General features: G+C 44.6%; 1 protein-coding gene across 8 annotated transcripts; it reads right to left on the bottom strand.

The window, feature by feature from the left end:
* Nucleotides 1-146: 146 nt before the first annotated feature.
* C1H9orf43 (chromosome 1 C9orf43 homolog) lies at nucleotides 147-15008 on the bottom strand. 8 transcript variants are annotated; one of them, XM_081528048.1, is made up of 14 exons: nucleotides 14874-15008; nucleotides 12453-12605; nucleotides 12202-12349; nucleotides 10630-10687; nucleotides 8941-9032; nucleotides 7061-7127; nucleotides 6029-6159; nucleotides 5199-5349; nucleotides 4755-4815; nucleotides 4414-4472; nucleotides 4106-4193; nucleotides 1965-2047; nucleotides 815-881; nucleotides 147-600 (listed from the first exon to the last, which is right to left on the bottom strand). In XM_081528048.1, the coding sequence occupies exons 2-14, from the start codon at nucleotides 12601-12603 to the stop codon at nucleotides 347-349; spliced, it is 1410 nt and encodes a 469-aa protein (XP_081384174.1). In that variant the 5' UTR covers nucleotides 12604-12605; nucleotides 14874-15008; the 3' UTR covers nucleotides 147-346. The 8 variants fall into 8 exon arrangements, with proteins under 8 accessions (XP_081384174.1, XP_081384218.1, XP_081384185.1 ...); XM_081528092.1 differs by having other exon boundaries at nucleotides 4133-4193; XM_081528059.1 differs by lacking the exon at nucleotides 14874-15008 and adding an exon at nucleotides 13392-14813.
* Between the last annotated feature and the right edge of the window lie 2 nt (nucleotides 15009-15010).

The following is a 15010-nucleotide window of genomic DNA, read 5'->3' as shown; positions in this document are numbered from 1 at the left end:
ATCCTCAAGATAAACCATTTCCAGAGACTAAAAGGAAAAGCAACACGTTAGGGGTTTCCACAGGCCAAATTCATCTTCCTATAACTAGAAACCTTTCAGCATTTCAGCGAGGAGATAAAAGTGACCCAGAAACAGAGAAACGAGTCTTTTGATAAGCAGCGTCTGTGTTTGTTTAATCACTAAAATTACCCTGGGCCCTAATGGGAGAGAAACAATCCAAGTTAGAAAGGGCTTTTTCTCTCTCACTTATTTCAGAAGCAAGTAGAAGCAAATGAAGAAAACAGAATCCCTAAGGTCAGACCCTGGTAAAGGTCCAGGGAGTCGAAGTCCCCTCTCCTTCCTGCCCTCATGTCCAAGGTCGCTGTGCTTGGGAGCCCGAGCACCCTCCCACCTCCACCTCGGACCCTTCGCTCTGTGCCCCAGAGGCATGGTTCTCCTCGTCCTCTTCATCTGTGGCCTGAAGAACCCTCAGCAGTTTGAGCTCAGGGCTCCAGTCGATGCTAGAAGCACTCTTTGGGGTCCTCACTTGGTCTTCCAGCAAAATCTCCACCTGAGTCCTGATGTCCTTCTTAGTGTATTCTATTTGGGGTAATTCAGGACCTAAAAAAAGACCCAGCCATTAACTGCACCTGTAGCCTTCTCCCAATTAACTATGAAAAATGGAAGACAGAAAAGGAAGGGCTGGGGGAGTCTGGAGGACTCTTCTGAGCTGTGAGGGCTGTGCCCTCCAGGGAGGTGAACCACCCTGATCAACAAGGTTCCGCTCCCCCTGTGTTCAGACACTTTCTAAAGTTCCTCCACCCTAGGGTCTTACTCTTCTTACTGCAGGAGGAGTCCAGGGATTTCTTAGCAACGTTTGTCTGTGGTCTCTCTGTGGAATCCTGAAATTCATAAATGTAAAGAAACTTGAGTCAGGATTTAGGAAACAAAGGGCTTTTCTAAACGATACTTTCCTTGGAGAAATTAACGTCTAAGACAGGACAAAATGCCACCATCTGACACTGAAGACAGAAGCTTGTGTCACAGGTTCTTTTGCCCTGCAGGCTGACCACATGAAGCCAGAATGCAGTTTTCCCCAGTCCCAGCAGTTAACTAAGGGTAAACTGCCTCCAAAGGTGTGTGTGTTAGTCACTCAGTAATGTCCAACTGTTTGCAATCCCACGGACTGCAGCCCGCCAGGCTTCTCTGTCCATAGGATTCTCCAAGCAGGAATACTAGAGTGGGTAGCCATTCCCTCCTTCAGGGGATCTTCCCAACCCAGGGATCGAACCTGGGTAGCTGCCAGCAATTCTTCCCATTCCTATAAGCACATGCTGTTCTTACCATTATGAGACAAAGTCAATTTCCTCTCCTCTCTAATCTGAACTGGACTTGCGATTTTTTTAACAAATAAAATGTGCCAGAAGTGACATGGTTCCAGTACCAGGCCCATCCCTAGGAAAGTGCCTTCCTGAGACTACTTCTTGGCTGTCAAGAAGCCCAGACTAGACACATGGAGAGGCCTCATAAAAGAGAACTAAAGACAATTTGGCCAAGAGCCCCAGCCCAGCCTCCAGCTGAATGCAGCTGCATGAGTGACCTGAGGCAAGACCAGAAAACCATCCAATCAACCCACAGAATCATGAGAAATAACAAACCACTACGGTTCCACTTTGGGGTGGTTTGTTATACAATAATAGACAACTAAGGGCTTCCCAGGTGGCACTAGTGGTAAAGAACCTGCCTGCCAATGCAAGAGACTTAAGAGGCATGGATTTAATCCCTGTCTGGGTCAGGAAGATCCCCTGGAGCAAGGCATAGCAACCCACTCTAGTATTCTTGCCTGGAGAATCCCCATGGACAGAGGAGCCTGGCAGGCTACAATCCACAGCGTCACAGAGTCGGACACGACCGAAGTGTCTTAGCACGCACGCCATAGCCAACTGAAACAGGGCCCTAGCAGAATGGCGCTCATACACCCTCACCTGTTTCAAGGTGGGGCCTTCTGTCTTCATCCGCTGCTGCTGCCGCTTTTTGTTGCCTTCCTGACCTCGTAGAGTTTTGCGACCTAGTGACCACAAGATCAATTCAAGTCTCTTACTGGTATTCCACACCCCATTGCTGGGCTTCTAGTTGACCCCTGGTCTACAGGTGACTCCCCAGCCAGGACAATATAGGACCTTAGAGGCGGGTAAAAGGGAGTGAGGCTCTCTTAAGTGCTATTCGTGATTCTGTTCGCCTGGGACTGTGACCACATCTATTATAGAATTAGTGAGTAAGGTAAACTGTGTGTTAAAAGATCCAGGATTCCTCAAAGAAACCTAAGGGGCAAGCACCTGTATGTCATAGTAGCAAAAGAACCCCTAGGTCTATCTTTTCAGTTTATGAATCCTGTTCTTACTTTCTTGTGTCATCCCTAAGTTGCCTCTGTTGACTTATGAAAATGAACATCTTCCCACCCCCAAAATTCTAGATCTATGACTCTTTTGTATCAGATCTTTCTCCCAACTAGTTATGAAATGCACTCATTCTTTCCCTTCTGTTTCCCTTTCTTTAAATGAGCAATCTTCCAAACTACCACCAGCGGTATGACGCTAAAAGGGAAAGCCAAACAAGGAAGTCCCTTGCTCCACACTTGTGCTGGCTCCCTGTCAGCACTGGGTCTCACCTTAGTTACACGCTGGAGCATTCTGAAAACCACCGAGGCCTGGACCCAACACCATACACTCTGATTTTAATAGGTCTGGGGTGCAGCATGGGTGTTAGGGTTTTGAAAGCTCCTCAGTTGCTCTCAGGGTGCCATCAAGGCAGATCACCACTGGCCACCACTGAGGATAAAGATCAAACATCTCAGCAGGCCATCTCGTTGGCCTGATCCGCCTTTCTCCCTTAAACACCCAACCCCACAGCCACAGCAGACTGCTCAGTGCTCCCTGCAGCCACGCTCCTCCAAGACACATTCACCCAGCCCATCCCTGCTTCCAGAAATTCTCTTCTGTATTGGGGAAACTCTCACAAATATCCATGATCCAGTGCAAAAATCACCTCTTCCACGAGGCCTTTCTCAACTCAGACAGGACAAGCCACCGCTCTAAGAATATAATTCAAAAGGGAGCCCCAATCACCCAAGCAAAGCTGCTCCTACTGGAGGCACCAGGAAGAGGAACAGAAGGCATCAGAATGAGACTCAGGGGAGTTGTCATCACCCTGGATACAGGGCTAACCTTGAACAGGTGCCTCCGCGGGGGGCCACAGCCCCAGTGTGAGGGCTACCTCCCGTGTGAGGGTCAGGAGGCTTCTTCGATCTCCAGGTTAGAAGACACTTTTAGTATCAGAGAGCAGGATGAGTTGGGAGATCAACCAAGAAAAGCATCCTTCTCAGGAAACACCTCACCCTCAGCTTCCCAGTGCCCCAGGGTTGGAGGGTGAATTCTGATGATTAAACAGTTATTTCCCCATCACAGACAGCGATGCCCAGTCTATTCAGGGCAGAAGAATCTGCCGCGGTTTAGGGGGATTCTTTCTCCTTGATTCTCATTCTGCACTCAAACTGAGAAATATCAGAGGGACCGGGGTAAGTATATCCTTCAGCTCAGACATGATGAGAACTCCAAAAGGGGGAGTCTCTTGTCTCTGGCATGAACGCTAGAGGAAAGGGATCTCTGGTCAAGAACTAGCCGCCTGCCTCCTGGATGGGGCTGGACTGTGAAAGGTAACTTGTGGCTAAGAAATGGTTGACTCTGCTTCCTTAGAACTTTCCTGGGGCTCTCCCCTGTCTCACGGGCCAGTGGGCCCTTGAGGATCTTCTCTTCAATAACCCGAGCTAACTCTTCATCCCCAAACCGCTGCCTTTTCTAAAGTAGGACCTGAGGAGTAAGTGACTCTGACTCATGCTCATGGCCATCTCTCAAATCTCCATGTGAAGCAGACATCTGGCCCAGCTCACTTGCTGAGTAAATATTTGATGGAAGGCTAATACATGGTAGACCAGCCAAACCGAAGTATTCCAAGGAGAATTCAAGTGCCTGACAAACATGGATCTTCAAATGCCAAACGTGTTCAGCTTTTCCTGTCCTCAGCTAGGTTCTGGGATTCTGTCATTCCCAAACCCATATATCCTCCTTACCACAGCATGGGTCATAAACCATGGCACCTGAATGTTTGTGCGAGGTGTTGTGGCTCCCTGGTTCACTCTTGCATCTCTTTTTAGCCTCCTGAAACCCACATGAGGAAGTGAATTAGGGCTTTTGAAAGTGAAGAAATCTTTTCCAAAAGGGTTGAAAAGAAGGCTGTTAGTATAACCACACAGGAACTTTGTATCTACAACCAGCAAACAGGGAGAATCCCATCCCTCGTACACCCCTTCCTGTTGCAGGCTGCACCCACGTGCTCCAACCCCAGCAGGTCCCAGGCATCCCTTCGCTGTCACTCTACCTGTTTCCTAGTGGCTGTCTTCGCCTTCCTCTGTTGCTGCTGCTGCTGCTTCCTATGACCTGGTGACCAGACAGCCAGCTCAGCCCTCTTCTCCCTGACAGCTCCCACCCTCTCCCTGGGCCGCCTGCTGTGCCCTCCCACCCAGTGGTGATGCGCTTTCCCCGCTGATCAGGACCAAGCTGGGAGGGGGTGCTTTTTGAAACTGCGGTCTCCTAAGTTCTACATGTGACCCTGTATGACTGTGGCTGCAAACATCACTGAGTTGGGGCCAAGATCAAATGTAAGAAATGTGGGCAGAGGGGGGATGGTACCTGGAGACCTAGCAGCACCAGAAAACCTACCATCTGTTTTCAGGTTAGAATAGTGTCTCTTCAAATGTTCAGGATATCTCAATGCTGGTTTCTAGAGCAAAAAAAGAAGAGAAACGAAAAAAGCTCTACTGTAAGTCTTTCTCTTTCCCAAAATGTATCCCCAAATGACTTTATCCATTGAGTCAATGAGCACTTTTTTGAGAAGCCCAGTGTGTGCAAAATTATACCAGGGGCCCGGGAGAGGGGAAAGGTGTGGGAAGCCAAGTGCAGAAGAAACAGAGAATGCCGCTCTCCTCCAACCTCTCCCTGTACATCCGCTTTCACCCACACACAGCCCAGTCCTTCTGTGGCACCTGGATCCAGAGTGGAAGAATAGAAGAGGAAGAAGTTAGAAAGTTAAGTCCTCCAGCCTTGAGGACAGGTGAGTTTGGACTTGCACGCAGACATCTTCCTCTGAGGGTCCCTAGCTCTTACTTGTAGGGTGAGGCGATGTACAGATAAATACATCTTAGCAGAAATGGCACTGTCGGGTCGGCTCTTTTCCAGGGGAGGTTTCTTTTTCATCATGGCCAACTGTGTCCGTATCTCTGGATAAAGTATGGTTTTCCCTTTATCCAGCAAGAGGCTGAAGGGAACAGACACAGAGACAGTCAGAAATAGCTTTTCTTGGCTGGGGAGAAAGAGAAGAAAAGGGCTCTACACTTGCAGACATGTCCACCCTGGGCCTTAAAAGGCCTGTACCAATAGGTGCTCATTCAGTAACGGCTTTCAGATGCAACTATGGCAATCATGGCTAAATGGATTAAGTTTACTATATGTCAGGCTCATGTGCTTTACACCACTGAATCCTTACCACACCCCAGGGACAGGTTTATGATCTTCATTTTGCAAATGAGGAAAATGAAAATTAATGAGGCTAAATAAATTGCGGAAATTCATGAAGGCAATAAAATTCAATACAAAATTCAAAGGTGGTCTTGCTCCAAACCACATATCCATTCTGTCTTCCACTTAACCCATAACTCACCTATAAAAAGAACAGTGTGTCTACCTACCAGTGAAGGTTTAAATGAGAGATATAGGTAGTGTGCTAATTATTAAGCACAGGGCCTGGCAGGTGGTAAGTACTTAAATGGTGGTGATTATCGTCTTCACTGCATATGGGTAAGTCCACAAATTCAGGGACCAAGTAGGGGGACAGTTTTCTCCCCTCCCTCCCCAGAAAGAGCACACTGCTTAGACCTTTCTTAGCTTCCAGAGAAAAAAGGATGCTCTGGTTCTCCCACAGCTTACAGGACACTCACTCCTTCAGTAGATCCTGAGGCAACATGTCAAACTGATTCCATAAAGGTAAGGATTCTAAATTCAGTTGCTCATACAAGTGTACTGGGGTGGGAGGCGGTACAATTATCCCCGGAAGTTCCAATTCGTGTTTCTGGAAGAGGAACAACGGAAAGAACTCCCTGTAGCACTCTCGTCAATGCCACATTGTCCCACCACTACTCCAGCCTCCAGACACAACCCTGGCATGGGAAACTCCTTGTTTCCAGACCTACTCCAGCGTCCTCGCCCCCTCTACACTACAACCCACCACATTTTTACCAATCTGGCTCTTAAACCATATTGTTGAAGTCAGATCACACAGGGATTGATGGACTTGTTTCATTTTTCCCCCAAAAGGCTCCGAACAAATATTTATTGGCCAACTATCTGCCAGGCAGAGGGCTGGGGCTAGGAATTCAGCAACGAACACAATGGGCCAAGATACTATTCTCCTGGATGTAGCAACCTTCCAGCTTTGTGACTTATCCAAGGCTACATTTACCCAATAATTGGTAGAAGTAGCATTAGAAGCACAGGTTTCTGGAGAAGGAAATAGTAACCCACTCCAGTATTCTTTCCTGGGAAATCCCATGGGCAGAGGAGCCCACCAAGCTACAGTCCATGAGGTCACAAAGTGTCAGACACGATTTAGTGACTAAACCAACCAAACACTGAAAAAAAAGCAGCACAGGTCCACTATAATTTCTAGTCTGTTGAAATTTTATTCCCATCACACTGAAAATTAGTTTCCAATCAACCTAAAATTCCCTCTGCAGTTGCTCCTAACATCTCTTCCAGGTGTTCTTTTACCTTCCTACAGGGAGGAGGTAGGGAAAAGACCTAGTTCTTCATTTCTCTGCACAGAAAATGGTTTGGTAATTATACTCCTTCCTTAAGATGGGTTTTCTTTTGCAGATGTTGTTCATTTAAAGAGAGAATGGGAGAAGGGGAAAAACAAAAATAAACTCTTACAGATGAAGATCAGGAAGGTTTGGCCACAACATTAAACTTACCCCTGGAGATTTCTTTCTTTTCATATTGCCATCCTGGCTGCAAATAATATGCTTCTCCTCAGCTGGGCTTGAAATAAGAATAACCACAACTTATTCCCAGACATCTTAAGTAGAAGCATCAAGGATACTTATGAATGATGACCATGAAGATTTCTATCCTCCATTCAGTATTCAAAGATGTCTGGTTAGGAACTCAGAGGTACCTGCAGTTCAGAAGCTGCTAAAAACAAGAAACCCCCTCTCACCTTGCCCTCACATCTAAATTAGGCTCCCCTCCATTCTTTCAAACAATTCAGTTATTTACTTTCATAGTATTAATCCAAATTAGTAATTATATACTTTGGTGCAGGGATGTTTATAATGTCTGAATCCTACCACCACCATAAGACTCCAGGAGGATAGGGACAAAGTATTTAGTTCTCGACTGAATTCCACTGCTTAGCCCAGAGGTGCTCAAATATTTTTTGCTCTGTCATCTTCCTCCTCCTTCTTACCTGGAATACAGATATGATGGCTTAAACTCTATCAATCAACTTAGACTTTGAAACCCCCAAGAAGCACCTCAGAAGGTGGGAGCCATGGCCCAAAAAGCTATTAACAGAAGGTGTTCTGGGGTCTGATTACCTCGTGGAGCTGAGATATTAGCCCTGGACCACCTAACTCTGGGCTTCTTTTATATGAAAGGAAAGAAACCCTTAGAGGTTTTTTTGTTTACACCATATATATTCACACAGACACACATACACACAATACATATATGTATGTATACACACACACACACACACACACACACACACACACACATATATATATATATATAAAAGCATTCACAGGATTTTTTTTAAAGAAAATAAAGTCTCATCATCTCTAAACTGAAGATGGCAACCCACTCCAGTATTCTTGCCTGGAAAATCCCATGGACAGAAGAGCCTGGAAGGCTACAGACCATGGGGTTGCAAAGAGTCAGACACAACTTAGCGACTTGAACAACATGTCTAAACAGTCACTCTAAAAGAATCTGAGAACCTCAGCAGTCATGAAAGAAAAAACACTTTCTTCCAATGATTGTCAATATTAGCAAATCTTTGGACCTTCACCAAGCGATCTTTATCACAGCTGCTTTGTACACAAGTTTTATTTGCTATTAATTTTGCATCACTGCACTAGTCCTTAGGCTTGAGACCAAAGATTAGGGTGCTTCACTGAAAACTTTTACCAGTTGCTGATGACTAACAAGAAAAACTGATAGTCAGAAGGCATCTGTTTCTTAATCAGACCTCATAAATACATTGGGCCCTATCTTGTATGCTACTTACAGACAAGTAGAATTTGATGTAGAAAAGACCCAAAGCATGAATCTCAAAGTGCACTAACAAGATTTCCAGGGTAGCATTCAGGGCTTCCCTGATAGCTCAGTTGGTAAAGAATCCACCTACAATGCAGGAGACCCTGGTTCAATTCCTGGGTCAGGAAATTCGCTGAAGAAGGGATAGGCTACCCACTCCAGTATTCCTGGGCTTCCCTTGTAGTTCAGCTGGTAAAGAATCTGCCTGCAATGTGGGAGACCTGGGTTCGATCCCTGGGTTGGGAAGATCCCCTGGAGAAGGGAAAGGCTACCCACTCCAGTATTCTGGCCTGGAGAATTCCATGGACTGTATAGTCCATGGGGTCACAAAGAGTCAGGCAGGCATGGATGAGCAAATTTCACATCACTTCAAGAGGTAAATGCAAGAGGCCATGGCCTTCTGCTCTGCTTGACCTCCTCCTTCATGCAAAGAGGTAGCTAAAAAGGAATTCACAAAGAGAAGGCTGGCAGAAGACAGTAGGCATTTGTAGAACACAAGAGTTGAAGATTCCCAAGTTCTCAACATGATACTCACCTCACATGCTTCTCTGGGATCCAGATGACATCCATATTTCTTACACCTTGAGGACAAGGAAGCTTTGTCTCATTCAAATTCAGCACCGATAGCTAAGAGAAATATATAAAACCTATGTATGGCTTAAAGGTACCACTCCTGATGGTATTCAGTACCAGGCTAAGGAATGAATCATCATGCTAACCAAAAAGGTATGGTGGTTCAGAAGATGATTAAAAAATAGAATAAAATAAACATTTCTTATCCCCAAAATAGCTTCATAATATTCCTTCGAGAAACCAAGGTATCAGGAAAGGTACTCTGCAAGAGTGAGCACTGATAAGTGAATGGTCTCCCCTGCCTCCCTGTGACATTAGGGCAGCATTTAGCAACTCCCAACCCCACCTCATAGGAGGACACCTTGGGGCTTACCTAAGGGAACACTACTCATTCTGCCCACTGCATCCCAAAAACTAAGATCCCCTGCAGATAAAACAATACAGTCTGGGAGCAGGGAGAGAACTGAAAGAAGCAGAAGCAAGTTTTTCTCTTTTATAGCCTGTCTACAATTACAAGCATCTACATAAAAGTTAAAGTCATAATTTTTTTTCACATTTTGCTATTTAGGACACTAGATTTATAAGGAAATTTTATAAATCATCTACTCTATACCCCTGGCAGGATCCATGCAGGAAAAAAACTATTAAAAATCGGTTGTCCCCATGAAAAGGAACTGACCAACTTGGGGGAAATGAGATATTTTGGGCACCATAAGCCCTCCTACGCATTTTGAATTTAGAACCATATGCATGTATTATCCTAGACAAACAATTAATTTAAAACTAATTTAATCTAACACTCTCATTCTGAAGAGGCCAAAGAGGTAAGCGATTTGTTCATTCATCTATCCAAACCCACCTGCCCCCCCTCGGTTCCTTACACTCTCCACCACATGACACTGAAAAGTGAAGGATCTCCTAGAAAAAAATAAAAGGCATCCAGTAGGACTATAAAGAATAGTAAATCTCTATTGCAGACAAGCAGAAGGGTTTTTTCTTCTTAATCCTAACTAGCTGTGCTTTTAAAAAAATCACTTCCTATCTGGGCCTCAGTTTCCTCAACTGTAAGATAAATGAGACAGACCACAGAAATAGTTTTCAAACTGCAGTTGTAACTTATTCATAGGTCACAAAATCAAATTTTGTGAATCACAGCCTCCATTGCTTTAAAATGAAATAGAAAAGGATAGAAACTTTCAGAGTATAGGGTAACTTACAGTTAGGGTAAAGATTGTCCCATGGTAGTTTATTGTAAAATATATTTCTTACCATAAGCGATAGCTAAAAAAGTTTTAAAATCATGAGTATAGCCTATCTTGAGGCTCATTTTAGATCTGACGTTCCAGCATTCTAATTTCCCTGTATTATGAGATGACAGTAGCTGAACACACTCTATACAGGAGAGATAGAAAATTCTTAACTATGGAAAACTGCCACAAATAAATCCCACTAGGTCTGGGATTTCTAGAAACAGTATAACATGGAAAAGCATTAGCACAGAGTCTAGCAAATAGTAAGGGCTCAGTATTAGGTAGTTATCATCATCATTATTCAGATTATAGTCATCCTCAGTATTAAATAAAGGCAACATTTTACTCCCAGTAGTAAAGAGAAAATGCTGAGGAAGTACCTTTTTTAATCTGTGACTTACTTTGGGAGATCTATCAGTACGGTTCATTAAGTCTCTGTCAGGTAAATCCTTCCCAGGCCTAAAAAATGAGTTTCCAAACATGAAACAGAGTCACGAAAGACTTACTGGGATAATACAGTTCATGCGATGAGGAAAAGCCTCCTACTTACCTACAGAAAACCATGGACTTAATACCTACCAAATGAATGTCGGGTCTTATCATCTTCTTAAGTTTTGCCGATTTGTTTTTCCTTGAGCAACTTCTAGACATTGCACATTGCAAACCCTTCACAACTATTTGTTCCATCAAACTGAATTCCTAGCCTACGCCTTTCTTCAACTACAGACAGTTACACCACCATCCGTAAAAATCTATTCAGTACTTTTGATGGAGATGTTGAAAAGCATGCTGCGCTGTGCTTAGTCGCTCAGCTGTCTCCAACTCTGCGACCTCACGGACTGTAGCCCGCCAGGCTCCTCTGTCCATGGGGATTCTCCAGGCAAGAATACTGGAGTGGGTTGCCATGTCCTCCTCCAGGGGTTCTTCCCAACCCCAGGATCGATCCCAGGTCTCCCTCATTGCAGGTGGATTCTTTACCATCTGAGCCACCAGGGAAGCCAATAAACAAAATGTGGGGCTTCCCTGGTAGCTCAGTGGTAAAGAATCTGCCTGCCAATGCAGGAGACACAGGTTCAATCTCTGATCCGGGAAGATCCCACATGCCAAGGAGCAACTAAGCCCGAGCACCATTGAACCTGGGCTCTAGGGCCCAGGAGCTGCAGCTAACGAAGCCCATGTGCCCTCGAGTGCGCACTCCACAACAAGAAAAGCCACTGCAATGAGAAGCCCGCATACCTCAACTAGAAAGCAGCCCCCACCTGTCACAACTAGAGAAAAGCCCGTGCAGCAAAAAAGACCTAGCGCAGCCAAATAAATCAATAAATGATTTTTTTTAATGTGGCATTGACATACAATGGAACATTTTTCAGCCTTAAAAAGGCATGAGGTTCATTCATGTGACAACATGAATGAAGCTTGAAAACATTATCCAAGGTGAAATAAGCCAAACACAAAAGAACAAATGTTGTATGAGTCCACCTATATGAGGTACCTAGAACAGGCAAACGCATAGAGACGAAAAGCAAAACAGAATAGAGATCACCAGGGAGTAGAGGGAGGAGGGAAAGGAGAGTTATTGTTTAACCAACTCCTACAAGACAAACAAGAATACTTTCTGTTTTCCACACTGCCTACTCATTACTCCTTTAAGTGAGCTGCTAAAGGGTTTGTATGTCTTGTTTGGTGCTGGGGCGGGATGGCGGGGGTTGCACAGGGCCTGGGGTGCGTGGTTGTTTGTTGGTGTTTTTTTGGCTTTACCACGTGGTTTGTGGAATCTTAATTCCCTGACCAGGGACTGAACCCCAGGCCACAGCAGTGAAAGTGCCAAATTCCAACCACTGGACCTCCAGGGCATTTCCCATTAACGCTTTGTTTTTAATCTAGCTTTCTCAAAGTTCAGTACATAGGCAAAGAAAGTTGACCCAAAATTTTGAGGTATGAAGCCGTTTAAGGAAGATTCCATGATTATTTACCTGCCTTGAAACTTGGAGTCAAACTTTAAACTCAATAAAGAGTGAGCCTTTGTGAAGGAAAGTCCTGGTAAGTGATGCCGATGAATAACTCTCTTGGCCGGGAAGCAGGAATCTGTGATGTTTACAATGGTAAGCACTGGGAGCTTGTCTGAAAGACCAGACCAGAAGAAAACATACAACATGGCATAAGGAAGCCAAATAGAAACAATTCAAGGATCTTGAAAGGGAGGAGACAGGGCTGGCTAATTCACCTTCAGCATCCAGAAAAGATTTGGAAGAGGAGTCCAGAAGTCGAGGGTGGCCCCTCTCAATCCGGCGGATAGTTGCCCAGCATTGTGGATGCTGACAGACAGCCAGGTCACAGGTGGTTTCATCCCACTGGCTTTTATCTGGCAAATCCATATCTACAAATAGTTTAGGACAAAAGCCAATCTTCCAAGTTTCTAGCCCTCTGGAGAAACCACCACCATATAATTAGGGAATATTACGACCCCATGAATTGTGGTAGGCTACAATCCATGGGGTCGCAAAGAGTCAGACACGACTGAGAGACTTCACTTTCACTTTCACACACATTAGCTAGTCCAGATACTAATTTGGACTCAAAGCATAAAATGTTTTTATTGAATCATATCGATAAACAGTGGTTACAGGATAGTTAAGAATGGGGTACCCATGAAAGTATGAAAATCTCAGCATGGAATAGAGTGACAAGAATTTGGATTCAGACTGACTTCAGAAGGCCTCCCAACTGACCATTTAATTAATAGCTGAGTGACCTGAGATTTAACCAATCTGAGCTTCAGTTTCCTTAGCTGCAAAATGAGGAAAAGCCTATTTCACAGGGTCACTACAATTAGTTAATGGATATTAACAGGTCTGGCAAACAGTTTAAAATAATTATTAACATCCTTTCCTTTCCCCTTTCATTAATCATTAGGGAGAGGATGCCCCAGTCTCCAAAGAGCCTTATCAAATTATAACCAACGTACTTGGGACCTGAATATCCACAAATTATGGTATACACAGGGGCTTCTGGAACCAATTCCCTGTGGGTATCATTATCAAGGGACAGCTGAGTCACAGAAGTGCTTTAGATGGCTCAAACCTTTCGAAGAGATGCTTAATTTTTCAATATGCTCCATTTTTCAATATGTTCCAGTTCTCATACAAGCAGCTAAAATACCCACCAGAAATGAATGGGTTTGCTGAACCAGCAAGTCAGTCGACTCAGAAGTCGCATCAGAAGCCACTAGCTTTTCATTTACTGGCTCTATGGTCTTGGGCAAGGGAATTCACCTCTCTCAGCCTGTTTCTTCATATAAAGTAGGAAAGGGGAAATCCCTAAGTAGGACTGCAGAAGCATTAAGTAAGATAATGTACTTTTATGTATGATATATAACAGGTGCTCAATAAATGTTATCTTTCTCTCTCTAGAAATGTTTTAGGCAATCACTACCACCAGATCCCTAATAACTTTTTTTAAGTACAGTGTCCATTTCTTTTTTTACTCAAAACAATTATTGACTACCAAATATGTGAGAGGACCTGTTATGAGCACTGAGAACAATAATGAACAAAATAAGTCTCTGTTCTAAACAGTTTATAATTTAAACCAAAGATAACAAAGGAGTAGCCTGGAATTGCACCTGACCTATGACTTGTTTTGTTTCACCTACACTTTGAGCCATTACTTAAAAATGGAAGTAGTTCATATAATGTCGATTTCCGGCTCCTCTTAAAGATCAAAACATCTAACAACACGGAGGCCCAATTCCAACTACACAGCAGCTGGCTGAAGCTGAGCACTTCCTGACATCTTTAAACCAGTTGTATTCTATCCAAGTGGAGACTTCCCCCACCAAACTCTGTCATCTGTATCTGAAGCAGTTTCAGTTGCCATTTATCATCACTTTTGCTGCTCTTTTTCTTATAACAGAGAAATAGTTCTCTGTGCTCATGTCTCTAACACAAACAGGAAAACTAAAAGTGACCCGAAATAGCAGGTTTCAAGGGAAAAAAAGAAACAATTTCTGCTCAGTGGGCGTGAGGACAATTTCTACATATGTAATAGAAAAATGATGGAACTTAAAAAGCCACTGCAAAACCATGAAAAATATTTTTGACTAGGAAAGATGCACGATGAACAATTCAGTGAAACAAAAAACAAATACAACTGTAACAGGGTTTGTTTTTGAATGCTTATATAATGCTATGTTACTCTTACAAACGGCTGGGTGTTGACCTTTTGTTACCCAACCAGCCCGAATTGAGCCCAGAGGTCTAGTCGTGCCTGTGTCTATGTTGCCAGCTTTGGCAACACGCTGGCAAAGCAGTTTGTATTAAAAAATTTTAGGTAACAGCTATCCTTAATACCATTATTACAAAGTTGAGAAGGCTAAAAAGATTAGTGGGAGGATGCGGCAACAGATGGCCGCGATTCCTCGAAACCAAAGCAGAAACCACGTTATTAGGACGCCGAGGCCCACGGGAAAAGGCAGCTCCCGAAGGGCGAAGAGGTGGTCGAGAAGCCCCGCTTCTCGTCCGAAGGAGCCCCGCCCCGCCGGCTCCGTCCACGCCTCCGTCTCCCGCGCCAGCCACCCGGCAGCTCCGTCGCCAGGCAGCGGCGCAAAGCACTATGGGGAAGGGACGGAAGCCCCAGTGAGCCATACTTAATTTCTAGATGTGATGGAGGCGTGAAGCAGGGAAACGAGTCTGGGAAGGGACGCCAGGTGCCTGCGAGGCCGGACGGAAGGCCCTCGGGCCAAAACCATGGCAGCGTGGGGAGTTCAGAAGCACCGGCCACTGG

The sequence above is a fragment of the Giraffa tippelskirchi genome, chromosome 1 (assembly GCF_054371585.1).
Source record: "Giraffa tippelskirchi isolate mGirTip1 chromosome 1, T2T-mGirTip1v1.2.pri, whole genome shotgun sequence".
Classification (NCBI taxonomy): domain Eukaryota; kingdom Metazoa; phylum Chordata; class Mammalia; order Artiodactyla; family Giraffidae; genus Giraffa; species Giraffa tippelskirchi.
The sequence above is the reverse complement of the archived record's forward strand: the minus strand, read 5'-3'. Positions and strand labels throughout refer to the sequence as shown.

Excerpts from the sequence above, each read along its gene's own strand:
- C1H9orf43 (XM_081528048.1), bottom strand. The coding sequence starts at position 12,603 with ATGGATTTGCCAGATAAAAGCCAGTGGGATGAAACCACCTGTGACCTG. Across the intron at positions 9,033-10,629 it reads GTACTGATAGATCTCCCAAA|CTATCGGTGCTGAATTTGAA; the intron begins GTAAGTCACAGA and ends TATTTCTCTTAG. Across the intron at positions 5,350-6,028 it reads CCTCAGGATCTACTGAAGGA|CCTCTTGCTGGATAAAGGGA; the intron begins GTGAGTGTCCTG and ends TGTTCCCTTCAG.